General features: G+C 45.3%; 1 protein-coding gene across 1 annotated transcript; it reads right to left on the bottom strand.

The window, feature by feature from the left end:
* RPS6 (ribosomal protein S6) lies at positions 1 to 27,345 on the bottom strand. The gene is made up of 6 exons (XM_030209279.1): positions 27,240 to 27,345; positions 24,100 to 24,231; positions 21,057 to 21,267; positions 11,377 to 11,523; positions 1,741 to 1,898; positions 1 to 148 (listed from the first exon to the last, which is right to left on the bottom strand). The coding sequence occupies exons 1-6, from the start codon at positions 27,243 to 27,245 to the stop codon at positions 53 to 55; spliced, it is 750 nt and encodes a 249-aa protein (XP_030065139.1). The 5' UTR covers positions 27,246 to 27,345; the 3' UTR covers positions 1 to 52.
* Positions 27,346 to 27,931: the final 586 nt, after the last annotated feature.

Below are 27,931 nucleotides of genomic sequence, written 5' to 3'. Positions count from 1 at the left end.
TAATGGTAGTTTGACCACAAAATTGTTTTAATTCTGCAACAGCATAATATTTCTACTTCTGGCTGGACTCGGATTTGGAAGTAGAGGCTCTGAGTGAGGATAATCTTCGCCTCTTGGCGATCTGCTCCTGCCGTTTCTCCTTGGCCTCCTAAGAGTGGAAGAAAGATTATACAAGTTACCAAAAACTCAAATCACATCGAACATACCCCCAAATCTAAATTTAGCCCTCCGTAAGAAATAAAAAATACATGACATTTGCAGTACAGTGCAAGAGTACTGGAATGTTGCTTCCTTATTTTTCAGCTTTTGGTGAAAATAGCTAAAACGTGAAAATGCAGATAAACGACATCCTCCTCAAAATATTTTTACAATGAAAGCCACTAGGTGTGCACCAAACAAGGTCTGTTGGTCATTTAGCTGTCCTCTGGCCTGAAGAAGTAGCAGGACTTTGCGCACATTTCCTGTTATCACTCCCACCACTGTCAGCAGGCTGCATCAGGAGTGCCTTGCTGTGCCTCCTTCTCTCTAAGCAGCACAGTACTAGCCAGATGCAAGGCTCAAAAACTAGGGAAGAACACAGGCTGCATCCTGAATGCAGTTGAACAAGGCCCCTTCCTTCAGAGAACAAAAGCAAAGGTGCCATGGAAAAGAAAAGCAGAGGCACAGCTACTGATGCTCCCATGCCCCTGAACTGTTGTCCTTCCCCTGAGTAGCACAGTACAGGGGACAACCAAATGAACCCAAGAATGAGCCTAGATCATTCATTTTACTTTTATAGTAGATGTGAAAATATTATGAGCGATTCAGTGACACCCCTCATTAAGATTCGCCTTTATCCACAACCACTGCCATACCATCTCTGTGGGTTGATATCAACTGATAATTGGCAGTTAATTTAGGCACTACTACATAATTTTGATTATTTAATGACCTTGTAATCTCCACAGCACTGCAGATGGCAAAGATGAGGGGCTCTTCCTGGAGTCTGAAAGCCCTCCACCAAAGTACAGCAACAAATAAAGACATTACAAATTAGATACACTCCCTGACTGGCTAGAGGTGGACCCTGGGCCCCCACTCTGGCTGCAACCTCTATTAAAAGCAAAGTCGCTTCAGGTTTATGTTTTAGGCACATTTCACCCAAGTGATAGTGCTTACTGGTGAGGCTCCATATGCATGTCTGTTTCACAGGCTTAAAGTGCCTGTCACCTTAAATGAGGCACACTTTACCATGTCTTTACACACCCAGCCCCTGAACAAACACCATTTTGTCACACCATAAGTATGCACTTAACCTCTTTTTTTGTTTTTATAATGTGGCCTGGCACTGAAGGGCAACCCCCGTGCTAAAAAGGTAAAAGCAGCACAGTCAAAACAGTTCAACTAATCCAGTGGCCAGTGACAGAAAACCAAATCATAGCACTTTTTCTGATCACTTTGTCTTGGAAGTGAAATGAGACTTTAAAAAAAAAAAATTAATTCTACAATTTCTATATACCCTTTGCACAGACACATCCACCATTTTTCAGAACTGCTGGACTGTCAATAACATGTGTGCTGGTCCCAGACCAGCATGTCCAAACACAACCCGCACATCCAAGAACTGCCCAAAACAAGCTGCAAAATGAACTGAACCCCACCAAGTAGATTATGCTGCTTGAGCCTAGTTGCTCTCCCCAATAGGCTATAAGAATCTCTTACAAGCATACAAAGTATTTGATCAATTGTTCAGATGCCTACCTTCATTCTCTTGGCCAAAAGTTTGGCATACTCCGATGCCTCCTCCTTGTTCTTCTGTGTGCGCTGCTTCTTCAGAGCAATGCGTCTGCGCTTGTGCTGTAACACTCGGGGAGTGACCAAGCGCTGAATCTTAGGAGCCTTAGTTCTGGGTTTCTTGCCTACAAATCAAATTCATGTGTTAAATATGAATTCATGAGCGGTGGACAGAAGGCAAATTTACACAGTGGAGCCAATTACATAAACAAAGTGTTTTTAAACAAAGCAATGGATCTGGCCAACAGTGTTCTGCTTCCATTTTCCCTTAATAAATTAGGAATAGAGAAAAAGGATCAGGCAATCCTTTAAAAACATGCTCCTGTTCCTACAGACTCGCTTAGAAATACTGTTGTGAAAAAAAAAAAAAAAAAAACTTATTGCTTCCCACACTTTCACATGTGCCACTATGATTATTATTATTAGCATTTGTATAGTGCAAAACTGCCCTGGGACTTTTACCGTTTGGTTGCCGGTTATAACTTGCTGCAATTTCTTTTTCTTAATAAGCTATTCACTTTGCTAGCCCTATGTTTGACTGATCAAATAAAAGAAAAACAAACAAAAAAAGCCAAACACCCAAATGCTGGTGTTGCTGACCTATTGGTGAATTTCTATAGGTATAAAATAGTATGTACAGCATTTAACGTGTGCTAAGCTTTAGTGAAAGGGCCCCTGAGTAAGTCCAGGCTTTTGTGAGGGCCTCAGTATCTCTAAAAATCATTGAAGAATAGCTTAAAGTCTGGGTTAACCCTGAATGGATAGAACAGCGTAAGCACTAAGGCATTACATGACAGTGTAGTTCTGGGATGCTCTACACAAACTCACTGCCACCTTTACAAAAACACAAAATCCCAGTGACTCAGGCAGTGCAAACAGATGCCTGGTGTCCTTTGTAAAGCATACTGAACTCGATGTTAACTACTAACTCCTAGAAAAAAACTGATATTGGTAAACAAAAAGAACATAGCCTCTAACTGTGCAATGTCACAAATCACTCATTCCTTGTGGAAATCACGTTATATTCCTTTAACTGTTCCCTTAGACTCCTAGAAGCATGTTCAAAACTGTAACACAAATAGCCAGTGACAGAACGTAGGCAGAAGTGAACATGAGGACTCAAGCACTATGCTCAGAGTACATTAAAAATTAACAAAAAAAATATTTTGCAAACTGATACCATTACTAAAATCTGACTCCAACACGGATTGTTTTTGTCATTTTACAGCTGTATTTTTTTTTTTTTTAAATGACTGCATCTGTCCTCCTTTAATTGTATCTGTGACAACACGAATATGGGCCAATCTCATCCAAGTGCAAGTAAAACCCATGGTGCTTTTGCTAAGCAAGGTAACTTGCCAGTGATAGGTATAAGACAGATCAAGCATTACTCATCCTCTACCCATAAACACTGAAGAATGCAGAGCACCACTTTCTTCTGGAAAATGTGCCCATAAGATGGTGCACTACATCTTAGATTGCAAAGCAGAATAAAACTGTATGCAATGTTAACTACACTGCTCCCAACTCCATCAAAGGGAGAGCAAAGTTTTATAACTACTGTACTACATACATTTACTTTGTAAACAAATTCATTTTGCATTGATCTTTTCAGTGGCTTTTTTTTCTTTTTTTTGTAGTGTTGTTTGTATTCAATATATCAGCCAGTTTAAAAGAAAGACATGACCAACAATAAAGCCTTCCATTGTTTTATTTTGTACAGAACCCAATTCCTTCCCTCAATCCTACTATACTCTCTCCTACAGATTAAAATGACTAGGCATTGCCTTACCCCTACTTTGTTTTTAATGGGAAATAGCAGCTTACAGGGAGTAGTTCCTAAATGTTGGAAATACGCTAGTGTGCAGCCTGTTCTTAAAGCAATGTGCAGAGTAATAGGCCAATCTCAAATTTGTCTCTCCCAGCAAAAATGGTTAAACAGGTAGTTTTGCAACAGATGCTTGTTTTTGTTGAGAGTACAAGATTGTTTTCTAAAACCTCATTGTCTTGGGTGTAGCAATCACAGTACAGAGACTACTCTGGCAGCAGTTATGAGAGAACTGTGGGAATCATTAGATAATAGACACCTGATTCTTGCTGCGTCTCTGGATTTGGCTGTAGCACTTGATCTGGTCGACCATACTCTGCTCCTCCAGCGGTTAAAGACAGCAGGGGTTATTGATACAGCTCTAGCCTGCTTTAGGTACCTTGTATCAGAAAAATCTTATGTAGTGAATATTGGTGAAAATAATTATCAGAACTAGTATTAGATTGTGATGTACTTCAAGGCTCTGCCTTATCACCGTTACTATTTAACGTCTTTTGAGTCCTTTGATAGCATTAATGCAAGATTATAAGTTGAGAACATACCGCTATGCCGGCGATATCCTTAACTTAGCAAAAGTGTCACCAGGTACTATGGATCCAACCCAGCTTGCAATCGGAGTTGGAACTTTTAGCAGATTGGTTGCAACAATATCACAGACTTATTCTGAACACTAATAAAACTGGTGCCCGTTGGATAACGGGGCAACAGTAACATTTGCCTGACCCCGATACCCTCACTATTTCGGAAGCCTTTTCTCCCAGTATCTAGTTTTAGGTAACTAGGACTAATAATTTTGCTCACCAAAATATAGGGCACAGTCACTTAGTCCATTACACAAAGGACGCTTTATGTTTCAAGGCTTCCAATCAGATATCGCATTTAATTCAAGCTTCTCCTTCTTACCTACAAATGCACTCAAGTCTGCCGCCCCTCACTACCTTTCTACCCTCATCTCCCCTTACGTTCCCGCCCGAAACCTCTGTTCACAGGACAAGTCCCTCCTCTCTGTGCCCTTCTCCACCACCGCCAACTCCAGGCTCCGCTCATTCTGCCTCGCCTCTCCCTATGCCTGGAACAACCTTCCTGAGCCCATACGCCAAGCCCCCTCCCTGCCCATCTTCAAGTCTCTGCTTAAAACCCACCTCTTCATTACTGCGTTCGGCACCTAACTCTTACCGTCAGTAAATCCAGACTGCTCCAATTTAACCGTTCACTTGTCTACTAGATTGTAAGCTCTTTGAGCAGGGACTGTCCCTCTATGTAAATTGTACAGCACTGCGTAACCCTAGTAGCGCTTTAGAAATGTTTAGTAGTAGTAGTAATAAAGGGTTGTGATATAGCCCACAAGCATTTTCCAAGCTTTAGTCGTTACGAGATTGGCCTATGGAAACAGTTTATTTAGGTTTGATAATACTCAAGTCAAAATGACACAAACTTTGCAGAATATTACTATTAAGCTACTTGGCAATGCTTGTATGTCTGAGCATGTGACCCCTTTGTGCCTCAAGTATCACTTGCTACCTATATCTTTTAGGAGCAAATTTAAAGCATTTTGCCCAACACACAAAGCTCTGTGGGAGCCCTCTTATTTAAGTAGGTCTTTTTTTTTTTAATACACCAGCTAGATGTCTTATGTTCCTTCTGGAATATAGGATGGTTATGCCCTCTCTTTCAAGGGAATGTTGGGTAGCCACACAGGAAAGGGTTTTCTTTTGGCAAGCACCATCGCTTTGGAATGTCTTGCCTAAAGAGGGTCGAGCAGAACCTAATTATAAAAAAATTAAAGTTCTTTTAAAAATGCATTTTTTAAAGTTAAAGCTCTGTAGTTTAGGAAATGGGTGGCCATATATATGAGGCTTCATTTTTTTTTACAGTGAATATACTCATTTTATTGATAAAAGTTTAGGGTTTTATACCTTCTGTTGGAAAACCTTTTTGACCTTTAGTCCTGAGAATAGAACATTCTCTCTGTCTGTATTGTTTAATTTTAATTCTGAATGAGCAACTTTGGTTGACTGTGCTTTAGGTCTTTCTATCGACTGATGGAGTTCTTTTCTATCTACTTTATTTGGATTATGTTGTGTAAACCGCTCTGATCTGGAAATCTGGGCAGTATACCAAGTTTTTGAATAAAGATTATTATTCCCTTAAGGTGTCCAAAAATACAATCCATACCAGCATGCAACTGTTCCTTTTATACTCTGGTTCTCTTACTCCATACAAAGCGAACCTTATTTATATTCCCTCCCCTTTACGCGATACAGTACCTTCTAATCTTCTAGCCTCCTTACACCCTTGACTGAGCCAGATAATCTGACAACCTCCTCCAGGCTTCCCTATATTTCTCCCAACTAAATCACTGTTGAGTACAATTTCATAAACATTTTCCACATTTGTTATGTTAGATACACTCAGTGAGCTGCCAATGTATATTTTAGTTTACTCACAGCTGGATCCTGGGTTTCTACCCCTTACCCAACAAAAATAGCTGAGGTCACCATGCAAGGAAGTATGATACATCCAATTAATTGCCTGCTAACCCTCCTTCCAATATACCTAGGGCTGATGCAAAGCGCTACTGCGGGTAGAAATATGTGGTTAACAAGGGTTCAATAAACATGTAATTTATTTATTGGGATTCATTAACCGCCTTTATGAAGGGATTCACCCAAGGGAGTGTACAGCAGGTACAGTTTAACATAAAAATTAGTGAGAACGATGCAGAAAGGGGCTCAGCACCTGAAGTAACTCCTGCAATGAACATCAGTTTACAGGGACTTTTGTGGTGGTGGGAAGATGGGGAGGGGGTGGAAAACAACAGACAAGACCACTAAAACCAAAAAGCTCTGGTGTCTAAGGCCGGGGGAGGTTGAGGGAGACCTAAAGGGGACAATGCAGAAAACTGTGTCAGGGATTGGGTTGGAGGGCTACCACAGATTTTGCAGACCAACAGCTTTTTTTTCTTTAAATGCTTATGTTTGTCACTACATTAGCCAAGCACTGATAGTAAGGGGGACATTTTGCAATGTGCTATGGATTACTGCAGTGTAATTAACAAGGCAGTAATTTGCATGCTCATTAAATACTGTGTCCCATGAGCAATTTTTTGTGAAAAGCTCTCAGTAGAAGCTATGCGGTCAGCAGCTCTAAGGCACAGCTTTCTCCACTGCTCCCTGTACCTGAGGGCACTCACCATATATCCATCTCTAACAAGACCTCAAAGCCTCTAGGAACAACAACTGCAAGCTATCCATAGTGTCTGCAACATTTTCTTGAAATCAAGTTGATACTACCCTCTTCCTTCACCAATCTCTCTTCCATGTCCTCATAAGTTGGTATTTAACGATATCAGCCCCCCCCTCCCATTACAAAATATGGAGGTTGTTCCCACACCCACTCTACCCCATGTAAAATCTGCTCCCTCCCCCAAACTCTGTGCTTGAGATGACTCATCTGTAGCATCTAGTCATATACCTCAAAATACGTAAAACTCAATTTATTCCTCATCTAATATAATAAAACGCACCGTGAACGTTCTGAAGACAACGTTCTGAAGTCACTCAAACACTTCCTGAAGGGTTCGTGGATTCGTGGTGTGAAGCCACCCAGCCGTCTCTGCCCCGCCCTCGCGTCAAACGTCATGACGTCGAGGGCGGGGAAAAAAAACGGATCGCGAGGGCAGAAAAAAAAACAAACAAACTGATCACACCCACGCACGGTGCGTTTTAGTATATTAGATTTACCTCCGTGGTGGCGGTTCCGGCAGCGCAGCGTCAGGGAAGGAGGCGGCGCTCCCGACGTCTGTAGCCTTCCCTTCGCTGTGTTCCGCCTTCTTCTGACGTCAATGATGACGTCAGAAGAAGGCGGAACAAAGCGAAGGGAAGGCTAGACGTCGGGAACGCCGCCTCCTTCCCTGACGCTGCCGGAACCGCCACCACGAAGGTAAATTTAAAAAGAAAAACAAAATAAAAGGGATGTTGGGGGGAGAGAAGAGGGTGGGCAGTGAAGTTAAACAATGGGAGCAGAAAGGCAGGGGAAAAACGACAGCATTGATGCGAAGGGAGGGGGGGAAGAAGAGGGCGGGCCAGGTTGGGACATGGGAGAGAGAGGAGCATGGATGCGAGGGGTCATGGAAGGAAGAGAGGGGAATTGCAGGAAAAGGAACAATGGAGGGGGCAGGGGACAGAGGAGCATGGATGGGCATGGATTGGGAGGGCAGGGCTCAGGGAGAGAGGGGAATTGCTGGAAAGGGAAGAATGGAGGGGGCAGGGGACAGAGGAGCATGAATGGGCATGGATTGGGAGGGCAGGCCTCAGGGAGAGAGGGGAATTGCTGGATAGGGATGAATGGAGGGGACAGATGGGCATGGATGGATATGGATTGCAGGGCAGGGCATAGGGAGAGAGGGGAATTGCTGAATAGGGATGAATGGAGGGGGCAGGTGACAGAGGAGCATGGATGGCCATGGATTGGGAGGGCAGGCCTCAGGGAGAGAGGGGAATTGCTGGAAAGGGATGAATGGAGGGGGTAGGAGCATGGATTGGGAGGTCAGGGCTCAGGGAGAGAGGGGAATTGCTGGATAGGGATGAATGGAGGGGACAGATGGGCATGGATGGATATGGATTGCAGGGCAGGCCTCAGGGAGAGAGGGGAATTGCTCAATAGGGATGAATGGAGGGGGCAGGTGACAGAGGAGCATGGATGGGCATGGATTGGGAGGGCAGTGCTCAGGGAGAGAGGGGAATTGCTGGATAGGGATGAATGGAGGGGACAGATGGGCATGGATGGATATGGATTGCAGGGCAGGGCTCAGGGAGAGAGGGGAATTGCTGGATAGGGATGAATGGAGGGGACAGGTGACAGAGGAGCATGGATGGGCATGGATTGGGAGGGCAGGGCTCAGGGAGAGAGGGGAATTGCTGGAAAAGGATGAATGGAGGGGGCAGGGGACAGATGGGCATGGATTGGGAGGGCAGGGCTCACACTTTCTCTCTCATATACAATGTCTTTCTGACTCTCACTCTCACACACTCTGTTTCACACTGTATCACATTCACTCTATGTGCCACACAGTCACTCACACACTCGCTTGGTCTCATACACTCACTCTCACAGAGAATCTGTGTCTCACACACTCTCTCTCTCGCACACACACACTCTCTCTCACACTGTGTCTCACATACACACTTGCACACACTCTCATTCTCACACACACACTCTCTCTCACAAACACACTCACACCCAGACTCACACTCTCTCACACACACACACTCACACTTTCACTCTCTCTCTCACACAGTCACTCTCACATACACTCTCCCAAACATACACACTCCGAGGAAAACCTTGCTAGTGCCCGTTTCATTTGTGTCAGAAACGGGCCTTTTTTACTAGTCCTCAATAAAATGAGCAAAGTGGGCAACCTTCTGACAGTCAATTTCCGAAATATCTTACAAGACCTGGTGCAAAATGTATCTTATATTTCAGAGGTGCTAAACTGAAGAACAATCTTATCTTAAAACCATATTGCCTCCCAAATCTTGATGGTCTTCAATTTTCAAAGCTTGCAGCCCCTCCCTAGACAGCTAGAGCACCCGCTGCAGCAGACACTTCCCTGCCAATTCCTGTTCCAACTTAACATCTGGCAGATCATCATTCATTTTCCATCCTAAAACCAGTCTTCAGTTGACCTGCCAAATACTGATGACAGATAGGGCCAGTCCCCCCCCCCCCCCCTTGTTCCAAACAAGGTTTCTGTCAATATAACCGGGGGGGGGGGGGGTCTTCCTAGAAAACCCTATTTAACACTGTATTCTTTTCAGCTCCCCCTCCTTCCTGTGGGACATCCAACCCCCCACCCCCCCAGCAGCGCGTTCATTTCAACCCCTGCCACTTGCTCACACCAACATATTTGCAAGTCTTTCCCTAATATCCAAAACAAAAATGGATAATGCCGGTATTGGCGATGGCTACTAGTGCACTATGTAAGCCACATTGCAACAAATAAATAAATAAAATAATTCACCCGACACAACTTTCTGCCAACAAAATATATCAGTTATGAAAAACAGAAAATACCTCCAGAAAGCCTAACTGAATAAAAAATAAATAAATACATTTAGAAGATTTCATACAAAACTCACTTTGCAGAATGGTGGCTGAATGGAAGCTAAAAGTTCTTAGATGGCAGCTTTAATCATTTTAAGTGAGAGCTCTGTACACCAATAAGATTTTCCTCTTCTTAATGGAGAGTAATATCAAGGTATTTGCTTAAACAACAGATGAATTACTACTAAAATGACAAAAGTTTCCATCTAAGAACTTTTAGCTACCAGCATCCCTATGTATCCCTCTTCTCCATCTCCATAATCCTTGATCACAGATGCAGAACACGGATAGTCCCTCTTTAAAAACAGGATAAGTGACCAAAAACCAAAGTAGAAATATGTAGATAAAAATTAACCTGAAATCCAAAGAGCCAGACTCTGCATGCAAGACAATGTCATAAAAACAGAAAGACATTTCCTTCTGTACAGGGCAAAAATATAAAGACAGCAGATGTAAATTCTCAAAAAACAGACACATTCCAATCACTAAAATAAAATATTTTTCTACTTTTGTTGTCTGCTGACAATTATTGTAATCATGTTGATCCAAGTATCTGGTTCTGCTTCCCTCCTCTCTCTTCTCCATCAATGTGCTGCAATTCCCCTCTCTCTCTTCCCTTCCCCCTGCCCATCCAAGATCTGTCTCCACTTCTCCCAATATCCCCCAATCCCAACATCAGCCCTCGTCTCTCGTTCAACATTTCTCCTCAAACCTCACTCCCTCCCACTTGCTGCTGCTGTGTTTATGAATCTGGACCTGTGGGAGCAACAAGAAGCACTAGGCCCAGCACCAGATACAATTTCAGCACTGAGGAACCTTCACGAAAGTGGGCACCAAGGGTCCTCAGTGCTGAAAGTTATCGCCGGTGCTGGCCCTGGTACTTTTTATTCCTCCTGCGGCCCACAAAAGGGGGGGGGAGGAGGAGGAGCATAGAATTCAATGGCGGGCTGAATGCAGCCCTTGAGTAGTAGGTTGCCCCCCTAATACAGACAATAACACATTATTTTATGTTCTTCCTCTGCCGATAGTTCCATTGTAAGCCTGAACAATAATAATAATAAAAAAAAAAAAAAAAGAGATCACTGCTGGGTTCCCCCTTTCTAACCTATATGTTCCAGTCTCCTTTAAACCCACTTTAGGCTGCATGTATACGGCTCATCTCCACTTAATAAAATTTTCCAACATATGCAACTTCTGCAGGGTCCTCAATAGAAAGTCCTAGCTGACCCAGTCCGAAAGCCTTCCCCATATCAATTCCTAGCAACAGGTAGGTATGTCTTGGCCTGTGCAACCCATAATAAATGCAAAGCTAGTACAGGTCACTTACCTCCCAGGTATAACCCCCCCCCCCCCCCATCTATAATCCTTGCCCACCACCCCTGGTGGCAATCTTGATTCAATATGCTAGGTACTTTGCTAGGAATTTTTTTTTACATTTTATTTATAATTATGCCAATTTCCAAATCAAGTACAACCCTTGTACAGAACAGTATGAGCAGTACAAATTTACCATAAAAAAAAAAACAGGCAAGAAAACCACACAAATATATTACCCGACGTAAGTGTGCCATCTCTGTCTTCCCTCTTTAAAAGGAGGACCCAATTTCCTGACAAAAGAACAATTCAAACAAAAATTACCTTCCTCGCATCTGCTAATGCACACTCACCTTCCTTGTTCAGGGGCTTTCTCACGACATACTGCCGCACATCATCTTCTTTGGACAGGTTGAACAGCTTGCGGATTCTGCTGGCCCTCTTAGGACCAAGGCGGCGAGGGACTGTGTTGTCAGTCAGGCCTGGAATATCCTTCTCCCCTAAATATACACAATAAAAGCCTTATTCAAACAACTGTAGTAAAAAGATTTCATGGGAGCTGATAGCTATCTCCCAAATAACAGTGGTCTCTAAAGACACAAAGCCTGCTCAATTATCAGAGCAAACCATTTACTAAACCAACTGTCAGTCCTTACAGAATCTGCCCAAGTCCAGATGAAATTTACCATGCAGTAATTAACACATGATATAGAAGCTCATTTTCAATGGCTAAGTTGATCTGGTTGCCTCAGTCACAATGGTGTTGTGTGGAAATGGCTGGATCTGGATTGTTGACAGATGCCAGGGGGTCCTGCAGGGGGGTAGCAGCTGAGGAGTGGCTGCAGTTTTCGTGGACTCTCAGGGCATGAGAGCACACATGGTGTGTGTTGCAGAGGGCCATGTACACCTGGAGCACTGAGGGCACTTTTATGATTTAACATTTTTTTATTGATGACAATGCATGTATTATACAGCCATTAATACAAGCACACTGAAAACCATAACTGTTCTTAGGTATCATTATACATGCTGTGGCGTAATATATCAAGCATTAAACTTTTTATCCCCCTACCCCACCCCCCAATGTGAAACCGCAAACGATCCATTTCTTTAGCCAGTGAATATAAACAACATTGTGCAATTTACAAACAGAACTGTATGACCAATAACTCTGGTCTTCATGCGTCTACAAATACTGGAATTTGTCTTCCTCCTCCCTCCAGCCCCTTCCCATCCACCCCGAGACAACTTGATTCTATTAGAAACATAAGGCAGTAACAGCATAACTATCACGTGAGAGCCAGAACACAGTCCCCCAACTATAAGTATCACCCTTTTGCCTTAACATCTCCACCGATAATCCTACTATGTGAATGGTGGCTCAGCTCTGTCAGTGACATTGTCCTCATGGCTTCCCCCAACCTAACTACCCTATCTTCCCTCCCCCCCCCCCCCTCATAAGAACAGGAGAAAGAAAGAAAGTACAAAAAAAAAAAAAACTACTATAGGCAATTCAATATAAAGCTGTGTGCTTTAGCTGATAAGGTCTGTATGTATGGCTCCCAAACCCTCAGAAAAGCTTTCCGCCTCCTTGGGGAGGATCCCACCACCCTGCGCTCCTGCAGTAGCAACTCACGCAGACGGTTCCTCCAATGCCAGAAATCTGGGGCCTCTGTCTGCAGCCACGCAGTCAAAATCAATTTCTTCCCAACGATGCCCGCTTTACGAAGAAATTGCCGTGCCCCCCTCATTTGTTGCTTAAACACTTCATATATATCCAGTAAAAAGCCCTCTGGGGAAGGGGAAACCTTAACCTGCACCACTGACTCTAAATACTTTATAATTTGTCCCAGAGGGAGTGAAACCACGTGCCCTCCCCCAATCCACACTTTGAGCACAAGGGGTCTGGGGCACCTCCAAATCTGAACACCTGGTATGTAGTCATATATGCCCTATGCAAGATTCTGTATTGGCATTCCCTCAGGGTGGCATTACCTGATAGGGTAGGTATACGGGCCGTCAGGTTCTTAAAGTCCAAGTTTAGGCTAGGTTTTTGCAAGTCATGGGCCCAACGTTGCAATATGCTCCCTGTTTCTTTCCTACTACTTTGGTCCCCTAATACCTTCTGCAATCCCGTGTCCGAGAGATGCTCTCCAGGTACTGAGCTAAAGAAGTCTCTGATACAACGTCCATGCCCACCCTTCAGTTTCCCAGGCTCCAAAGTCCGGGTATATTGTGCTAATTGACAGTGAGCAAATATAGAGCTATTCTCTATACCCACCCCCAAGGATCCCAGTTCTAGCAACTGACCCCTTGTACCTAGAACATGTTCTAGCCTCATAATCCCCATGGTTGCCCAACTGCTAAACACTCTATTCTCTATCCCTGGTATAAAGCCCGGATTACCCTGAATAAGTAGATCGGAGGTGTCAGCCGCTAGACCCCAACTCTTCTCGCCAAACCTCCCGTAGGGGGTCCAATAGTACACTTCTCCCCACCTGCACAGGTATCATTTTCCTTGGGCAATGTAACAGAAAGTACAGGTGAAACGGTTTAAAATAGTCCTGTTCTAACGTTCGGGGTGTGAAGTCTTGTCTGTTCAAGAACCAATCCCCCAGATGCCACAACAGGCAGGCTTGGTTGTAGCGCCTCAAGTCTGGTGGTCCCAACCCCCCCTCCCTCCAAGGGCCCATTAAAAGTTTCAATGTGAGTTTTGGCTTCGAGTTTCTCCAGATAAATTTGCAGATACACTTAAAGATCAGATTCATGTCTTTGCTTTTTATCCGCAATGGGAGACCCTGTAATAGGTATAGCCAACGTGGAAACTCCACCATCCTGTACAAGTGTATCCTCCCATGCAGAGTAAGTGGCAAAACCCTCCACTTATCTAAGCGCCCCTTCAAGGCCTCTATCCTACTAACTATATTTATATGATATAAAGTGGCTGCACGCATGGGGATCTGCACTCCCAAATATTTGATAGATTCCGAGGCCCATTTCAGAGAAAACATATTTCCCCAGTTCCCTCACCAATGGGTTGCCTGTGAGGGCCCAGGATTTTAAATAGTTGATCTTAAGCCCTGCAAAATCTCCATACTCTTGGAGAAGTTCCAGCAGTGCTGTTAGGGATTTCTTAGGCTGAGTGGGGTGCACTAAAATATAATTCGCGAAAGCGGAGACCTTAAATGAGGGCCCCCAAGTCACTCCCCCTCTATCTCTGGGTGTGCGCAGATGTCTCTGATCAGGGGGTTCAATGCCAAAATGAATAATAAGGGTGACAAAGGGCAACCCTGACGTGTTCCTCAGATGCGATCAGATGGGGGAGTACCCTTGCTAAGCGATTCGCTAGGATCTTTGCATATAACTACTGAGGGCACTTTTAAAAACCTAGCTTCATGGTGAACAGAAGGAAGTGTGATGGAATTTTTAGGAGAGGAGCTGAATCCATCTGACATGTTTCAAGTGTATGGAAAAGACTGGAAAAGGTGGCAGTTACCTCTGGTGGGCAAGCACTATGAAAATCTCAGGAAGTCTTGATAGTGATTTGACTTTAGAGCTCTAGGGGAGCAAGTCCAAACTGGCACTGTCATGTGATACCACCACCTATGTGTGGTTGCCTTATCCTGCTTGTCCACAGAATATTAGGAATTATTAGGAAAGGAATGGAAAACAAAATGGGAAAATTAGGTTCTTACCATGATAATTTTCTTTCCTTTAGTCATAGCAGATGAAGCCATTACGTATGGGTTGTGTTCATCAACCAGCAGGGGGAGATAGAGAGCACTCAACTTTTCTCAGTGCCTCATGGCCAGCTAGCTCCACTGCCTCTTCAGTATTTGAAGCTTCCAAAGCAGTATGGCAAACTGCAATGGGAATAACATGAACTTTCCTCACAGCGAACGATGGCCCCTTAACAAGGGCATGAACTCAAAAAAGGAGGGAATGAACTCATCCTCCTGGAGGGAATAAACTCGTCCTCCACTTTGTATAAATGGAGGGAATACTTGCATCCTCCTGGAGGGAATAAACTCATCCTCCCAAAACATGAACTGGAGGGAATGAACTCATCCTCCTATAACTGTAACAAGAATCCTGAAGACTGTTTTCCGACTCCCCAAGGAAGGAATATAACTTCAGGAAACAAGAACAGCACCTAAAATCAGAATCACTGCAATACAGACAATCATACAGGGAGGGCTCATGGCTTCATCTGCTATGACTAAAGGAAAGAAAATTATCATGGTAAGAACCTACCGTATGTTTCGGACTATAAGACGCACTTTTTTCCCCCAAATTTGGGAGGAAAATGGGGGGTGCGTCTTATAGTCCGAAGGTAGCGATTTCCCTCCCTCCCGCCCTCCCCCCGAGTTCGGGATCGCACTCCCCCCGGCCCTGTCACCACTTCTCCCCTACTCACGTCACGCGATCTTCCCTGGTGGTCTAGTGACGTCGGGGCAGGAAAGAGCCCCCCTCTTTCCTGCCCAGCATGCTGCTCTCCGTCCTCCTGTATGCAGCCTGACGGTCTCGGCGAGATTCAAAATGTGCTCCAAAACACGCATCCCTCCTGGCAGCCACATCCAGCCTGTAATGTCGGGTGAAAGAGAGCTTAGAAGCCCATGTTGCAGCACTGCAAATCTCATGAAGAGATAGTGCTCCAGTTTCCGCCCAGAAAGAGGAAATCGCTCTTGTGGAATGCGCCTTAAAGGCTTCAGGCGGAGCCCGGCCAGACAGCAGATATGCTGAAAAGATAGCTTCTTTGAGCCAACGGGCAATAGTGGCTTTAGACGCTGAAGACCCTCTGCGAGGACCTGCAAACAGCACAAAAAGATGATCAGAGGTCCTGAAAGAATTTGTAATTCGCAGATACTGCAACAGAGTCCTGCGCACATCCAAAAGGTGCAACTGCCCAAATGAACCTGGAAACTCCTCCTCAACAAAGGAGGGAAGAAAAACAGGCTGGTTTAGGTGAAACGCTGAAACTCCAGGCGGTTGATAGACCACTCCGACTTGTCGGGCGTCCACAGACCCTGGGCATGCTTCCCTTGGCAATGTGCGCCCCAGCCCTTCAGGCTTGCATCTGTCACCACCAGGCACCAATCGGGGAGCGCCAGTGGCATTCCCCGCCGCAACATGCTGTCCGAGAGCCACCACTCCATACTGAGGCGGGCCGCAGGGAGCCAAGAAAGTCTGCACTGATAATCCTGAGATACTGGAGACCATCTTTGGAGTAGAGCATACTGTAGAGGTCTCAGGTGCGCTCTCGCCCATGGCACCACTTCCAAGGTGGCCGTCATCGATCCCAACAGCTGGACAATGTCCCAAGCTCGCGGGCGGGGCATCCTCAGGAGCAGACGGACCTGATTCTGAAGCTTGCACCGCCTTTGCTTGGGAAGAAACACATAGCCCGAGGCTGTGTCGAACCTGGACCCCAAATATTCTAGAGATTGCGAGGGGGTCAGGTAACTTTTGGCCATATTGACGACCCAGCCCAGAGATTGAAGGACTGAAACCACTCTGGCTGTAGCTAGATGACTCTTTTTCTGAGTCTGCTCTGAGCCAGTCGTCTAGGTACGGGTGAACCCGGATACCCTCTCGCCCGAGAAAGGCAGCTACTACCACCATTACCTTGGACAAGGTTCGGGGAGCTGTGGCGAGGCCAAAAGGCAAGGCCCGAAACTGGAAATGTTTTCCCAACACCGCAAACCGCAGAAACTTCTGGTGTGGGGGCCAAATTGGTATGTGCCAATAAGCTTCTTTGACGTCCAGAGACGTGAGAAACTCTCCTGGCTGTACCGCCGCAATGACGGAGCGCAGGGTTTCCATGTGAAAATGCCGCACTCTTAAGGACTTGCTTAGCTCCTTTAAGTCCAGGATCGGGCGAAAAGACCCGTCTTTTCGTGGCACCACAAAGTAAATGGAGTAGCGGCCTAGACCTTGTTCGGCGGGAGGCACCGGGGTCACAGCCCCTATCCGGCACAGACTGTGCAGAGTCTCCTCTACCGCCGCCCGTTTGGCGACAGAACAGCATCGGGACTCCACAAACACGTCTCTCACCGGGGCATCGAATTCTATTCGGTATCTGTCTCTGATCAGGTCCAAGACCCACTGATCTGCGGAGATTTTGGCCCACTCCTCGAAAAAGAGGGAAAGTCTTCCTCCGATGACAGGAAACGAGGAGGGGGCCGGCGCACCATCATTGAGAGGGTCGCCCCTGAACTCCAGGCCTTGAACCGGCAGCTGCGGAACGTTTGTCCGAGCGAAAGAAGTTTCTCTGCTGAAAGCGGGCACGCGAAGTGAACCCAGCAGAACGCCCCGGGCGGTACCTTCTAGCTTCACAGAAGCGAGGTCTGTAAGAGGAGCGGACCGCCTGACCCTAAAAGGAAGGCTTCGGCCTATCTTCGGGCAAGCGCTGAGGTTTGGAATCCCCCAGGCCTTTAACAATGTTTTCCAGCTCCTCACCAAACAGGAGAAGGCCTTGAAAGGGCAACTTCACCAACCTTTGCTTAGAGGCCATGTCTGCCGCCCAATGTCGTAGCCAAAGAGTGTGGCGAGCCGCCACTGCTACCGCCATTTGCTTAGCCAAAGCTCTGACCATATCATAAAGGGCGTCAGCCAAAAAGGACAAGGCCGACTCCATCCGCGGAGCCACTTCAGATAAGGTCTCCGCTCCATCACCGGGCTGTTCCACTGCCTGTTGTAACCAAACCAGGCAGGCTCTAGCAGCATAACAACTGCATGCAGACGCCCGAACAGTGAGACCTGCCAAATCAAAGGACCGCTTCAGAGCTGAATCAAGCCTGCGGTCTTGACTATCCTTCAGGGCAACACCTCCTTCAACAGGGAGGGTAGTTCTCTTTGTCACAGCCGTGACCAGGGCATCCACTTTAGGCATAGCAAAGCGAGCCAAATGTCCCTCACTCAGAGGGTATAATTGTCCCATAGCCCTGGCAACCTTCAAAGGTCCCTCGGGGTCAGCCCATTGAGCCGAAATAAGCTCTTGGATGGAGTCATGCAAAGGAAAGGCTCGAGCAGGCTTTCTGGTACTAGCCATCCTTGGATTAACAGAGGAGGCTGTGCCACTCCCAGGATCTTCAATCGAGAGGGCTTGTAAGGCATCTGAAATAAGCGCTGCCAGCTCCTCGCGGTGGAAAATCCTCACCACAGACAGATCATCAAGCTCCTGTGGCAATTCTGCACCCGACTCTGGCTCCTCAGCTCAAGAAGTTCTGCCAGACCCCTCAGAATCCTCATAGCCCGACCTCGAGGGGGAAAAGGGGGGTGCGCCACACTCAGAAGGGGAATTAGCCCTTCTGCGTTTATCAGGAGGATAAGAAACAGGCAAAGCCAACTCCAAAAGGCCAGGATCCACCGGGGGGGCAGGCAGAGGGTCCGAAGATCCCTGTGGAAGAGTTCTTTTAAGCATGTATGCCCTATGCAGCATTAAAACAAAATCAGGGGAGAAAACCGCTCCCTGACCGCCCGGATTGTGCCCAGGGCTATCAGCTCTATTATTAGTCTCACTCAGAGGACTCCCCCCCATCGCAACGGAGGCCGCGCCATGTGGAAAATCCAAAATGGCGTCCGCTGCCAGCTCAGAGCGTGAAAGATCGCTGCTCGCCATGCTCGGGCCGGCTCTACCGTCTGTACAGCACGAATTACAGAGCCCCGCTGCTGATTTGCACTTGCCATATTTAGAAGAGCGCTTTATAATCTCCGTAGCCATCGCCGAAAACGGCGGTAAAATTCAAAAATGGCGGTTCGCGCCAAAAACATCCCGATCGCGGGCCCACCCCGGAGGAGTCAGAAAACACTCTTACCTCACTAGACCGAGTATCACAGCTCCGGTCCTGCAGAAGAATCTCAAGAAAAACCTCTTTTCCAAGATTGCTGCGCTAAAGTGCGACTCGACTTTAATTATTTATTTTTTTACCGCTGTGAGGAAAGCAGAGGCAAAAGAGGTAAATAAAAACACTCCGGAGGCTCAGATAAGTGGGAAAGGCAGGGAAAGGCGAACCAATGTGCCTGCAACCACTGAGTGGGAAAGGACTACTACTACTACTTAACATTTCTAAAGCGCTACTAGGGTTACGCAGCGCTGTACAGTTTCGCAAAGAAGGACAATCCCTGCTCAAAGGAGCGTACAATCTAAAGGATGAAATGTCAAGTTGGGGCAGTCTATAAACTACATAGTGGGCAAAGCCAAGGACAGGAGGAGGAAATTAGGTTGGAAGAAACAGAGCTGGAATAAAGATGTTTGTCTACATTTCAATCACACATCTTTGATAGGTTGCAGCATGCAACCTAATTCAGTATTAAGAAAAGAGGCAGGACAGTCAATTTTTTTTGCCCAGATCTCTTTCCCATTCAGAAAATAGGTATGGGCACTTGTTAGTACAATTTAAAAAGGATTTCCCTATTTAGTAGGGTATTATCATGCTTTGTTAGAAGGGAGTACGAGTCCTTTGGGAAAGGACAGGGAAAAGCAAGCTAATATGTCCACATCCACGGGAGTATGGGTAAGGCAGGGAAAGGGCTGACCTATGTGCCTTCAAAGTGAAGCTGCTATAGCCTCTAACACCCCGGCTAACAACTGGCAAGCCAGGACCCACCCCCAGGCAGATTTTTGATGGAGCTCGAAGAAGCTGCAGCCACCCTGCTTGGGGAGATAGAGAATACTGAAAAGGCAGTGGAGCTAGCTGGCCATGAGGCACTGAGAAAAGTTGAGTGCTCTCTATCTCCCCCTGCTGGTTGATGGACACAACCCATACGTAATGGCTTCATCTGCTTGATGACAAGGAATAAGCCTTTGTATCACTCCACGGTGCACCCGCATCTCAAATACTCTCAGCAATTCTGGTCACCGCATCTCAAAAAAGATATAGCAGAATTAGAAAAGGTACGGAGAGGGGCAACAAAAATGATAAAGGGGATGGGAAGACTTCCCTATCAGGAAAGGCTAAAGCGGCTAGGGCTCTTCAGGTTGCAGAAGAGAGAGCTGAGGGGAGATATGATAGATGTTTATAAAATACTGAGTGCAGTGGAACAGGTAATTGCTTGTTTACTGTTTCCAAATACTAGGACTAGGGGGGCACGCAATAAAGCTACTAAGTAGCAAATATAAAACAAGATCAGAGAAATATTTCTTCACTCAACATGTAAACTCTGGAATTCATTGCCGGAGAATTTGGTAAAAACAATTAGCTTAGCAGAGTTTAAAAAAGGTCTGGATAATTTCCTAAAAGTCCATAAACAATTATTAAGATGGACATGGAAAAATCCACTGCTTTTCTAGGATAAGCAGAATAAAATCTGTTTTACTCTTTTGGGATCTTGCCAGTTACTTGTGATCTGGATTGGCCACTGTTGGAAACAGAATACTAGGCTTGGACCTTTGGTCTATCCCAGTATGGTAACACTTATGTTCACCAAATAGAGAGGAGCTGAAATTATGAACAGGCCCAATTAGGAAGCAAATGAAGTTCCATTTTAAATCACTTCCACTGTACTATAATCCAGTATGCTACAATAAGCCTTTTGTGGATGTTTTCATACCTGTTCAGATCATCCATTTCCATGTCCATATCAAACTTATTAAAAATGACCTGAGATGACACCAGACACAAGGCTTAGTTTATTAAACATGGACCTAAGTGCCCCAGGCCATAAATTACTGTGCAGGATACGATATCTCACTAAATATCCTCTTTGCCAGCAGGCAAAATTAGCATAAGACTAGCTCTTTTCCCTTCCCTATTTAGATAGGTGCATAAAAAGGAGATGAGAATCAGCTGTGGGTAATCATACTCTTATCTCCTGTGCTGTAGGATTTCCAATTCTGTACAGAAGCAGCCTGAAAGGGAAGAAGCAATAAAAAGAACCACTTTGAGCTCTCAGAAATCTCATGCTAATCACTCAAAACCCAAAAACGACCAGAATGCTTGAGAGCTTCGTCTTTCCAAGCTATGTATAAGGCAAGAACATGTCATTGCAGTTGAACAGATCCAAAAAAAAAAAAAGCCATGCTGCCTCTTACCTTTCCTGACAATAACCAAGTTGAGGACACTTAGGTTGGCATCAACAATGCAACCATGGACAGACTTGCGCTTGCGCTCTCCAGTTCTCCTAGGACGATAGCAGGAGTGGCCCTTGCTCAGCAGTAGCCTGACCCGTCCATGAGTCAGCACACCTTGCTTCATAGGAAAGCCCTGCTTGTCGTTCCCACCGCTGATTCGCACAACATATCCCTGGGGGAAACAATACATCAGAACTTGTACTCTTCAGACAGCTTGTAAGCACTCCAAGATTACCAAACATATGCCTTGCCTACAATGCCTTCACACCTTTGTACACGTTTCACATTCTATCACAATTCAAACTGCACTAAAACTCAAGTTTATTTCACTGGTGTACACAACATACTCTACACTTTGTGTCAAAAACACACAGAGAAATATTTGAAAAGTAATTAAGAATAAGAAAACAAAGTCTAGACTGCTTAATACTTGGTGGAAGTCCTCTTTGCCACACTAACTACCCATCATGTAAGATCAGTGTCTACCAACTTTTCATAGTGTGATGGTGCTGTTCTTGCCCACTCTTCTTGCCAAGTAGCTCAGGCTCTTTCTCACGCCAATGCTCGGAACTCTGGCGCTATAGCAAACAGTGCCTAGGAAATAGTGCAGGAACAGCGCTGAAAAATAGTTCTCCAATCTTCAATCAAATTATATGCATGGTGGAACTGCACTAACAAAATGTAAAGTAGGTGAAGCATATGAGCATTTCTTTCACATGTTGATACCAGCCCAGAACAATGCAGTCCTCTGGTGCGCATGCGCCATGGTCATTGTGTGTCATATGCAAACATAGCATATACGTGCCGTAAAGCGCGGAAATACTGCTGAAAACCGCTGTAGATGCAGAGGGTTTTTATAAGGCTTGTTATACGTACTGGTCTCTTTGCTTTGCATCAGCACCTGTGTGTGCTGATTGTGCACTGGCATTTGTGCATGCACGAGCAGCGTTTTTTGCAGGTGGAGATGCACAAAAAAATGCACAATTGCGCTTTTCAATTCCTGTACTTGACAGATTTGTGGCAAGCACATACATGCTGCACAAGATCAAATACGCTTTTACTTTTGGTTTCGTTCTTAAAAGCACACTTTTTAATTCTAAATTTTTTAATTCTAAAACAAGAATAGACCACCAGTTGGCACTAGTTGGTTCAAGGCTGTGCACTACTGCGATTTGGCTTGATATTTACAATCCAGGTATTTTTTGTGGCAATTATTTGGCGTCTTCAGATTGCGGACCATCTCATTGCTATTTCATGCAATTTCTGGACATTGTGTACTTTAAGACCCCTGAAGAAAGGCAATTTTGCCTAAACACATAAATTTGAGTTGACACCCTGTCTTGAAGATGCCTTGTGCTTTTGCTCTCAGTTCCAAAGTTCAACAACAAATCTTCCCCATCAAAGCAATGTTGCCCTGGACCGGGTGTTAATTTTTCAACTTCAGAAGCCATCCAGTCCTTCTGCACATTGCAGCGCTGTCGTCTGAGCATTGGTAAGGAATACCAAAGACCTCATTAACATTTAAATACAATTTGGGGCCATCTCTGGCACACAAGCTATTTCCTGTGCTAGACTCTTCTGAACATCCTGCACAGATTAATACTGACACAAGTTCAGTGCTAATCGGCTCTAATGCCGGTGTTTGGTTCCGAGCATCAGCCAGTCAGTCTGGTTGGGAATCATCAGTGGACTGCAGTCCTTGAGCCTCATCGCTGATTTTCTGTTGGATTCCAGTCTGGGCCACTTGAGAACATTCCTTTTCTTTTTGCTGAGTCACTCCATTGGTGTTTTTGCTTTGTGTTTCGGATCTCCGCCTTGACGATCCATCTTTCCTTCGATCTTCTCTTCATAAAAGACTCCTTGCCCTGTTGATGCGAAGTATACCCAGAAAAAAGTATTGACACACCATGCTTCATTAGAGGGATGGTGTTAGCAGAGCGACATACTGTGTTGTATACTTTGGCCTCAGACCTCAAAACATTCTCCCATCTGCATGTAGTGTCCCCTAAATGTTTCTTTTGTAAACACTATGTGCTATATCGTATGACTTCTACCTGATCATTAGCCTAGACAGTCCATGTTTGTTGAACAGTCAACATTTTCCTTAGCTACAGCCAAAGACCTCTAATATTTTTAGAACAATCTTAGGCCTCAGAGGTTTCCTCAACTCATAGTTACCGATTTTGGAGGTACAGCCTGATGGAGGCAGTGTCTTGGTGGTGGCACCAAACTGTTTCCACTTGACAAAACACGAGCCAAAGTATAGTCATACACTGAAATTTTTTTATAGCCTTTTCCCAATCTGTACCTTTGAAAACATTATCTTGAAACTCTTGGCAGATCAATGTTTAGGATCTCTGCTTCGGTTTACAAGTACATGGGTAAATGTAAATGCCAGAACTATAGGCTCTTTAATAACCTGTAAGGCCATATCAGGTATCTTCAACATGCCATTAGCTCCAAGGATGAAGGATGCTTTTTATAATTGACTTTTGAAGTGTTAGTCCTTCCTCATCTCAAACTAATCTTGCTATATAGACCCCACTCAACAACCTGAATTAATAACTGTTTGGTACTGTTCTGTTGTGCCAAATGGCAGGAACAGTATATTGAGAAAAACTACACTAATACTGGGTACAGTTCTCGAGACTATATATTTTTGAAGGTACAAACAGAATGTAGTCAGTCCAGAGGTCTTTTATCATAAAGCATACTGGAACAGACTTACAGATCGCCATATGATAGAAACTTTTAAATACCTCCATGGCATAAATTCATAGGACATGAACTTCTCTCAACTAAAGAGAAGAAGCTCTGGAATAAGAGGTCATAGTATGAAGGTGAAAGGGGATAGATTCAGCAGCAATCTAAAGCAAGGCTCAACAAACCCCAAGCGTCATGACACCACGGTGCCTAAAAACTGCACTCTGGAGTACAGCTGCACCAATACTCTTCTCCACACACACACACACAAAACTCACACCAGAAGCAAACCTGCTTTTACCTTCCATTCGTCGCCCAAAGGATCAGCAGAGACCTCAGTGGCCATGCGCTTCTCATAGAAAGTTCGCAGTTTTCGCTCATCATCAACCTCAATGAGCTTCTGGCAGCCAGTGGCTGGGAAGGAGATGTTTAGCTGAAATATAAAGTCCGAAATATCCAAGTAAATGTCATGTTTAGTTTAAAACCTGAGCATTACACAAACAAAGGAATAACCACAACTGAGACAAGATGGTGTTGCAACAGGAGATTAGAAAACTTAAGGAAAATTATAATCTTGAAGAACCAGAAAAATTTAATCGTAGAGGTGAAGGAAGAGACTGTTGAAGAGAACTCACAAAAAAAAAAAAATTGTGCCACTCAACGACCAACAAAAAGTGCACACCATGCCCAATAAAAGTCAATTAAAATTATTCAGAAGCAGAAGGCATGGCACCTTTCACATAGTGATTGGCTCAGAAGTATTACTACTACTCTGGGGCTCATTTTCAAAGCACTTAGACTTACAAAGTTCCATAGATTACTATCAGGGGCATTTTCGAAAGAGATGGGCGTCCTTCTCTCAGGGTCGCCCAAATCAGCATAATCGAAAACCGATTTTGGGCGCCCTCAACTGCAGTCCGTCGCGGGGATGACCAAAGTTCACGGGGCCAAGTCGGAGGCATAGCAAAGGCGGGACTAGGGCATGCTTAAAAGATGGAAGTCCTCGGCCAATAATGGAAAAAAGATGGGCGTCCCTGATGAGCATTTGGTCGACTTTACTTGGTCCATTTGTTTTCACAACCAAGTCTCAAAAAGGTGCCCAAACTGATCAGATCACCACCGGAGGGAATCAGGGACGACCTCCCCTTACTCCCCCAGTGGTCACCAACCCCCTCCCACCCTAAAAAATTTTTTTTGCCAGCCTCTAATGTCATACCCAGCTCCATCACAGCAGTATGCAGGTCCCTGGAGTAGTATTAGTGGGTGCAATGCACTTCAGGAAGGCGGACCCAGGCCCACCCCCCACCTGTTACACTTGTGTTGGTAAATGTGAGCCCTTCAAAACCCACTGTACCCACATGCAGGTGCCCCCCTTCACCCCTTAGGGCTACGGTAGTGGTGTACAGTTGTGGGGAGTGGGTTTTGGGGGACTCAGCACCGAAGGTAAGGGAGCTATGCATCTGGGAGCAATTTGTGAAGTCCACTGCAGTGCCCCCTAGGGTGCCCGGTTGGTGTCCTGGCATGTCAAGGGGACCAGTGCACTACGAATGCTGGCTCCTCCCACAACCAAATGAGTTGGATTTGGTCATTTTTGAGATGGGTGTCCTCAGTTTCCATTATGGCCGAAAAACAGGTACGACCATCTCTAAGGTCGACCTAAATGTTGAGATTTGGGCGTCCCCGACCGTATTATCAAAACGAAAGATGGATGCCCATCTTGTTTCGATAATATGGGTTTCCCTGTCCCTTTGCCGGGATTTCCTTAGAGATGGTTGTCCCCATTCGATTATGCCCCTCCAAGTAACTTTGTAAGTCTGCTTTGAAAATATACCTCTCTATCACAGATAACAAGGCAGGAACAAACTGGAGGAGTAGCTTAATGGTTAGTGCAGTGGGATTTGAGCCTGATGACCTGGGTTCAATTCCCACTGCAGTTCCTTGTGAACTTGGGCAAGTCACTTTACGCTCCATTGCCCCAGGTACAAAAATTTAGACTGAGCCCTCTGGGGGCAAAAAAAGTACCTGCATATGACAGTACAGAGCTGCATGTATCTAGTAGAGCTATAGAAATGGCTAATAGTAGTAGTAGTACAAACTCAATTTCCTATAAACCAAACAGAGCTGACACAAAGTTGTCGTCTCCCTCACCCTCTCATCGTATACAGTCAACAGTGGAGGCTCTAGCACAACATATTCCCCTCCATCCCCGAGAAACAGCACTTCCTTTTCTCCATCAGCAAACCTCATGTGCCTCGTATTCCCCTCTTCCCTAGCAGTCCTCCTTTTCTCTCCCCCAACCTATTTTCTTTCCTACCCAAAACCACCAACCTTATTTTCACTCTCTGACCACCTTTAACAAGCTGTAGTCACAGAGATTCATTAGAAGGATGCACTTCTCCTAGCACCCCCCTCCACCCCAAGCACAGCTACAGTAGCTTAACTGATTGTGCCTCATGATGAGATTCCTGTGTATTTCTGCTGCAGCTCCCATTTTGCAGCTCCAGTAAACCCAAGGAGATTTAATTGAAAGAAGATAGTGGGAGCATGCTTGCCCAATATGTAGCCTAAAGTCAGTAGGCCAAGCTTGCTACTATATTGAGTAACCCAAAACAATAGTGAATGCTTTATTAGAAATATAAGGACTACCTATGTGTGGCTTGGCATAGACTTTGCTTTGAGTGTATCAAGATTGCACCTAGGGTTTTTGACGTTGTTTCCTTACTTTCCTGTCAATTAAACCTTCTTGGGTACATTGCTCCTATACTCCGTGGTTCCCAACCTTTCCATTTACACTGTGTAACACTCAGCGCTGGACTTGCTATCAAGGCACACCATCACCTTTCCCAAGACATCTGCTTTACTCTTAGCCAAACAGCACATGCCCATTGCCCAACGTCCAAAAGTGGGAGAAAAACCACTATGCCTTTCCCCGCCCCTCAACGCTGACGATAAACCATAGAGCAGCAAGCTACTGCTATCAATCCTTGAGTGCTAAGAACTAGTCCGAAGGACCCAGGAGGTGAAAGGACATGAGGCGCTGATTTCTCTCCTTCAGCTACCTCCATTTAAGCCAGGCCAGGCACGATTTATTTAAACAAGAATTATAAGTCCATGCATACAATGGGGGCAAAAACAGTCTCACCAACAGAAACAGAACCAAGTGGGCTACTCGGCCTGATAGCGCTATAGGAAACCACTACCACAAGACATGGGAGCACAGGAAGCTTTTCTCGGACTCGACCCACAGAGCGCGCAGGCGCCACCAGCCTGCACCGCTCCAGCCACTGCCGGTCGGGAAGGTCCTCGCAATCCACCGCCATCCTAACCCTGCCGAACCCCGCCCATCCCCCACAGTCAGCTCCGCGAACAACCACAGCCCCGTGCTCGCTGACATTATTCCGATTTAGATGCCATCGCCACAAGACTGTTGCCACGGCTCACCTTCATTCTCACTGAACAGCTCGCCTGGGCTCCGCCACCGGAAAAGAGGCCGAGCTTCCGTTCGGTGACGTCACGTAAACTACTCCAGATGGGACAGCTCTCGCGAAAGGTGGGGTTCAAAGCGCAAGCGCTCTTGCTTGGGTAAAGCAAGGAGGTTAGATAGAGACTGAGCATGCATGAGAGGAGACGGTAGACGTAGAGGCTACGACAAGGAAGTCCCTTGGGCTACAAGAATTGACCTCCTTGAGAGACTGTCTAGCCCAAGGAGGTTGAAGAAAACAGGAGACGAAGTGACTCTATCTAGTCAATCCATTGGATTAGCTGAAGTCAGTAGGCGGAGCTTGCCGTAGTTTTAGTACACCCAAAACAAAAGATTATTAGAAATAAGGGACTTTCTATGCATGGGCCATCTGTAACAAGTCTAAAGCTTTTTCAGTTGGATAGGCAGTTCTTTAAAAGGTGGAGGAGAAAAAAAGGTTGTTGTTGGTTTTTTTTTTTTTTTTACTTTATTGGACGGCTTTTTAGTTTATTTGAAAGATTCCCATATGTACATATAAATATCATAGAAATAACAATTTAATATCACTAAAACAACTGGTATAAACTGCAATTATAAACTCTGTATTTTGTGCTCATGTTTCTACACTGTTGGCCAAATTTCAGTCAGGATCTCCTGTTTCCTGATGGGATCA

Source organism: Microcaecilia unicolor, chromosome 7 (genome assembly GCF_901765095.1).
Source record: "Microcaecilia unicolor chromosome 7, aMicUni1.1, whole genome shotgun sequence".
Lineage (NCBI taxonomy): Eukaryota > Metazoa > Chordata > Amphibia > Gymnophiona > Siphonopidae > Microcaecilia > Microcaecilia unicolor.
This window is presented reverse-complemented; position numbering and strand designations above follow the sequence as displayed.

Bases quoted from the DNA above. Each gene is read 5' to 3' on its own strand.
- RPS6 (XM_030209279.1), bottom strand. The intron at 21,268-24,099 runs GTAAAAGCAGGT...TGTTTCCCCCAG, and splicing joins CTTTGGGCGACGAATGGAAG to GGATATGTTGTGCGAATCAG. The intron at 1,899-11,376 runs GTGAGTGTGCAT...TTTGATTTGTAG, and splicing joins AAAGCCCCTGAACAAGGAAG to GCAAGAAACCCAGAACTAAG.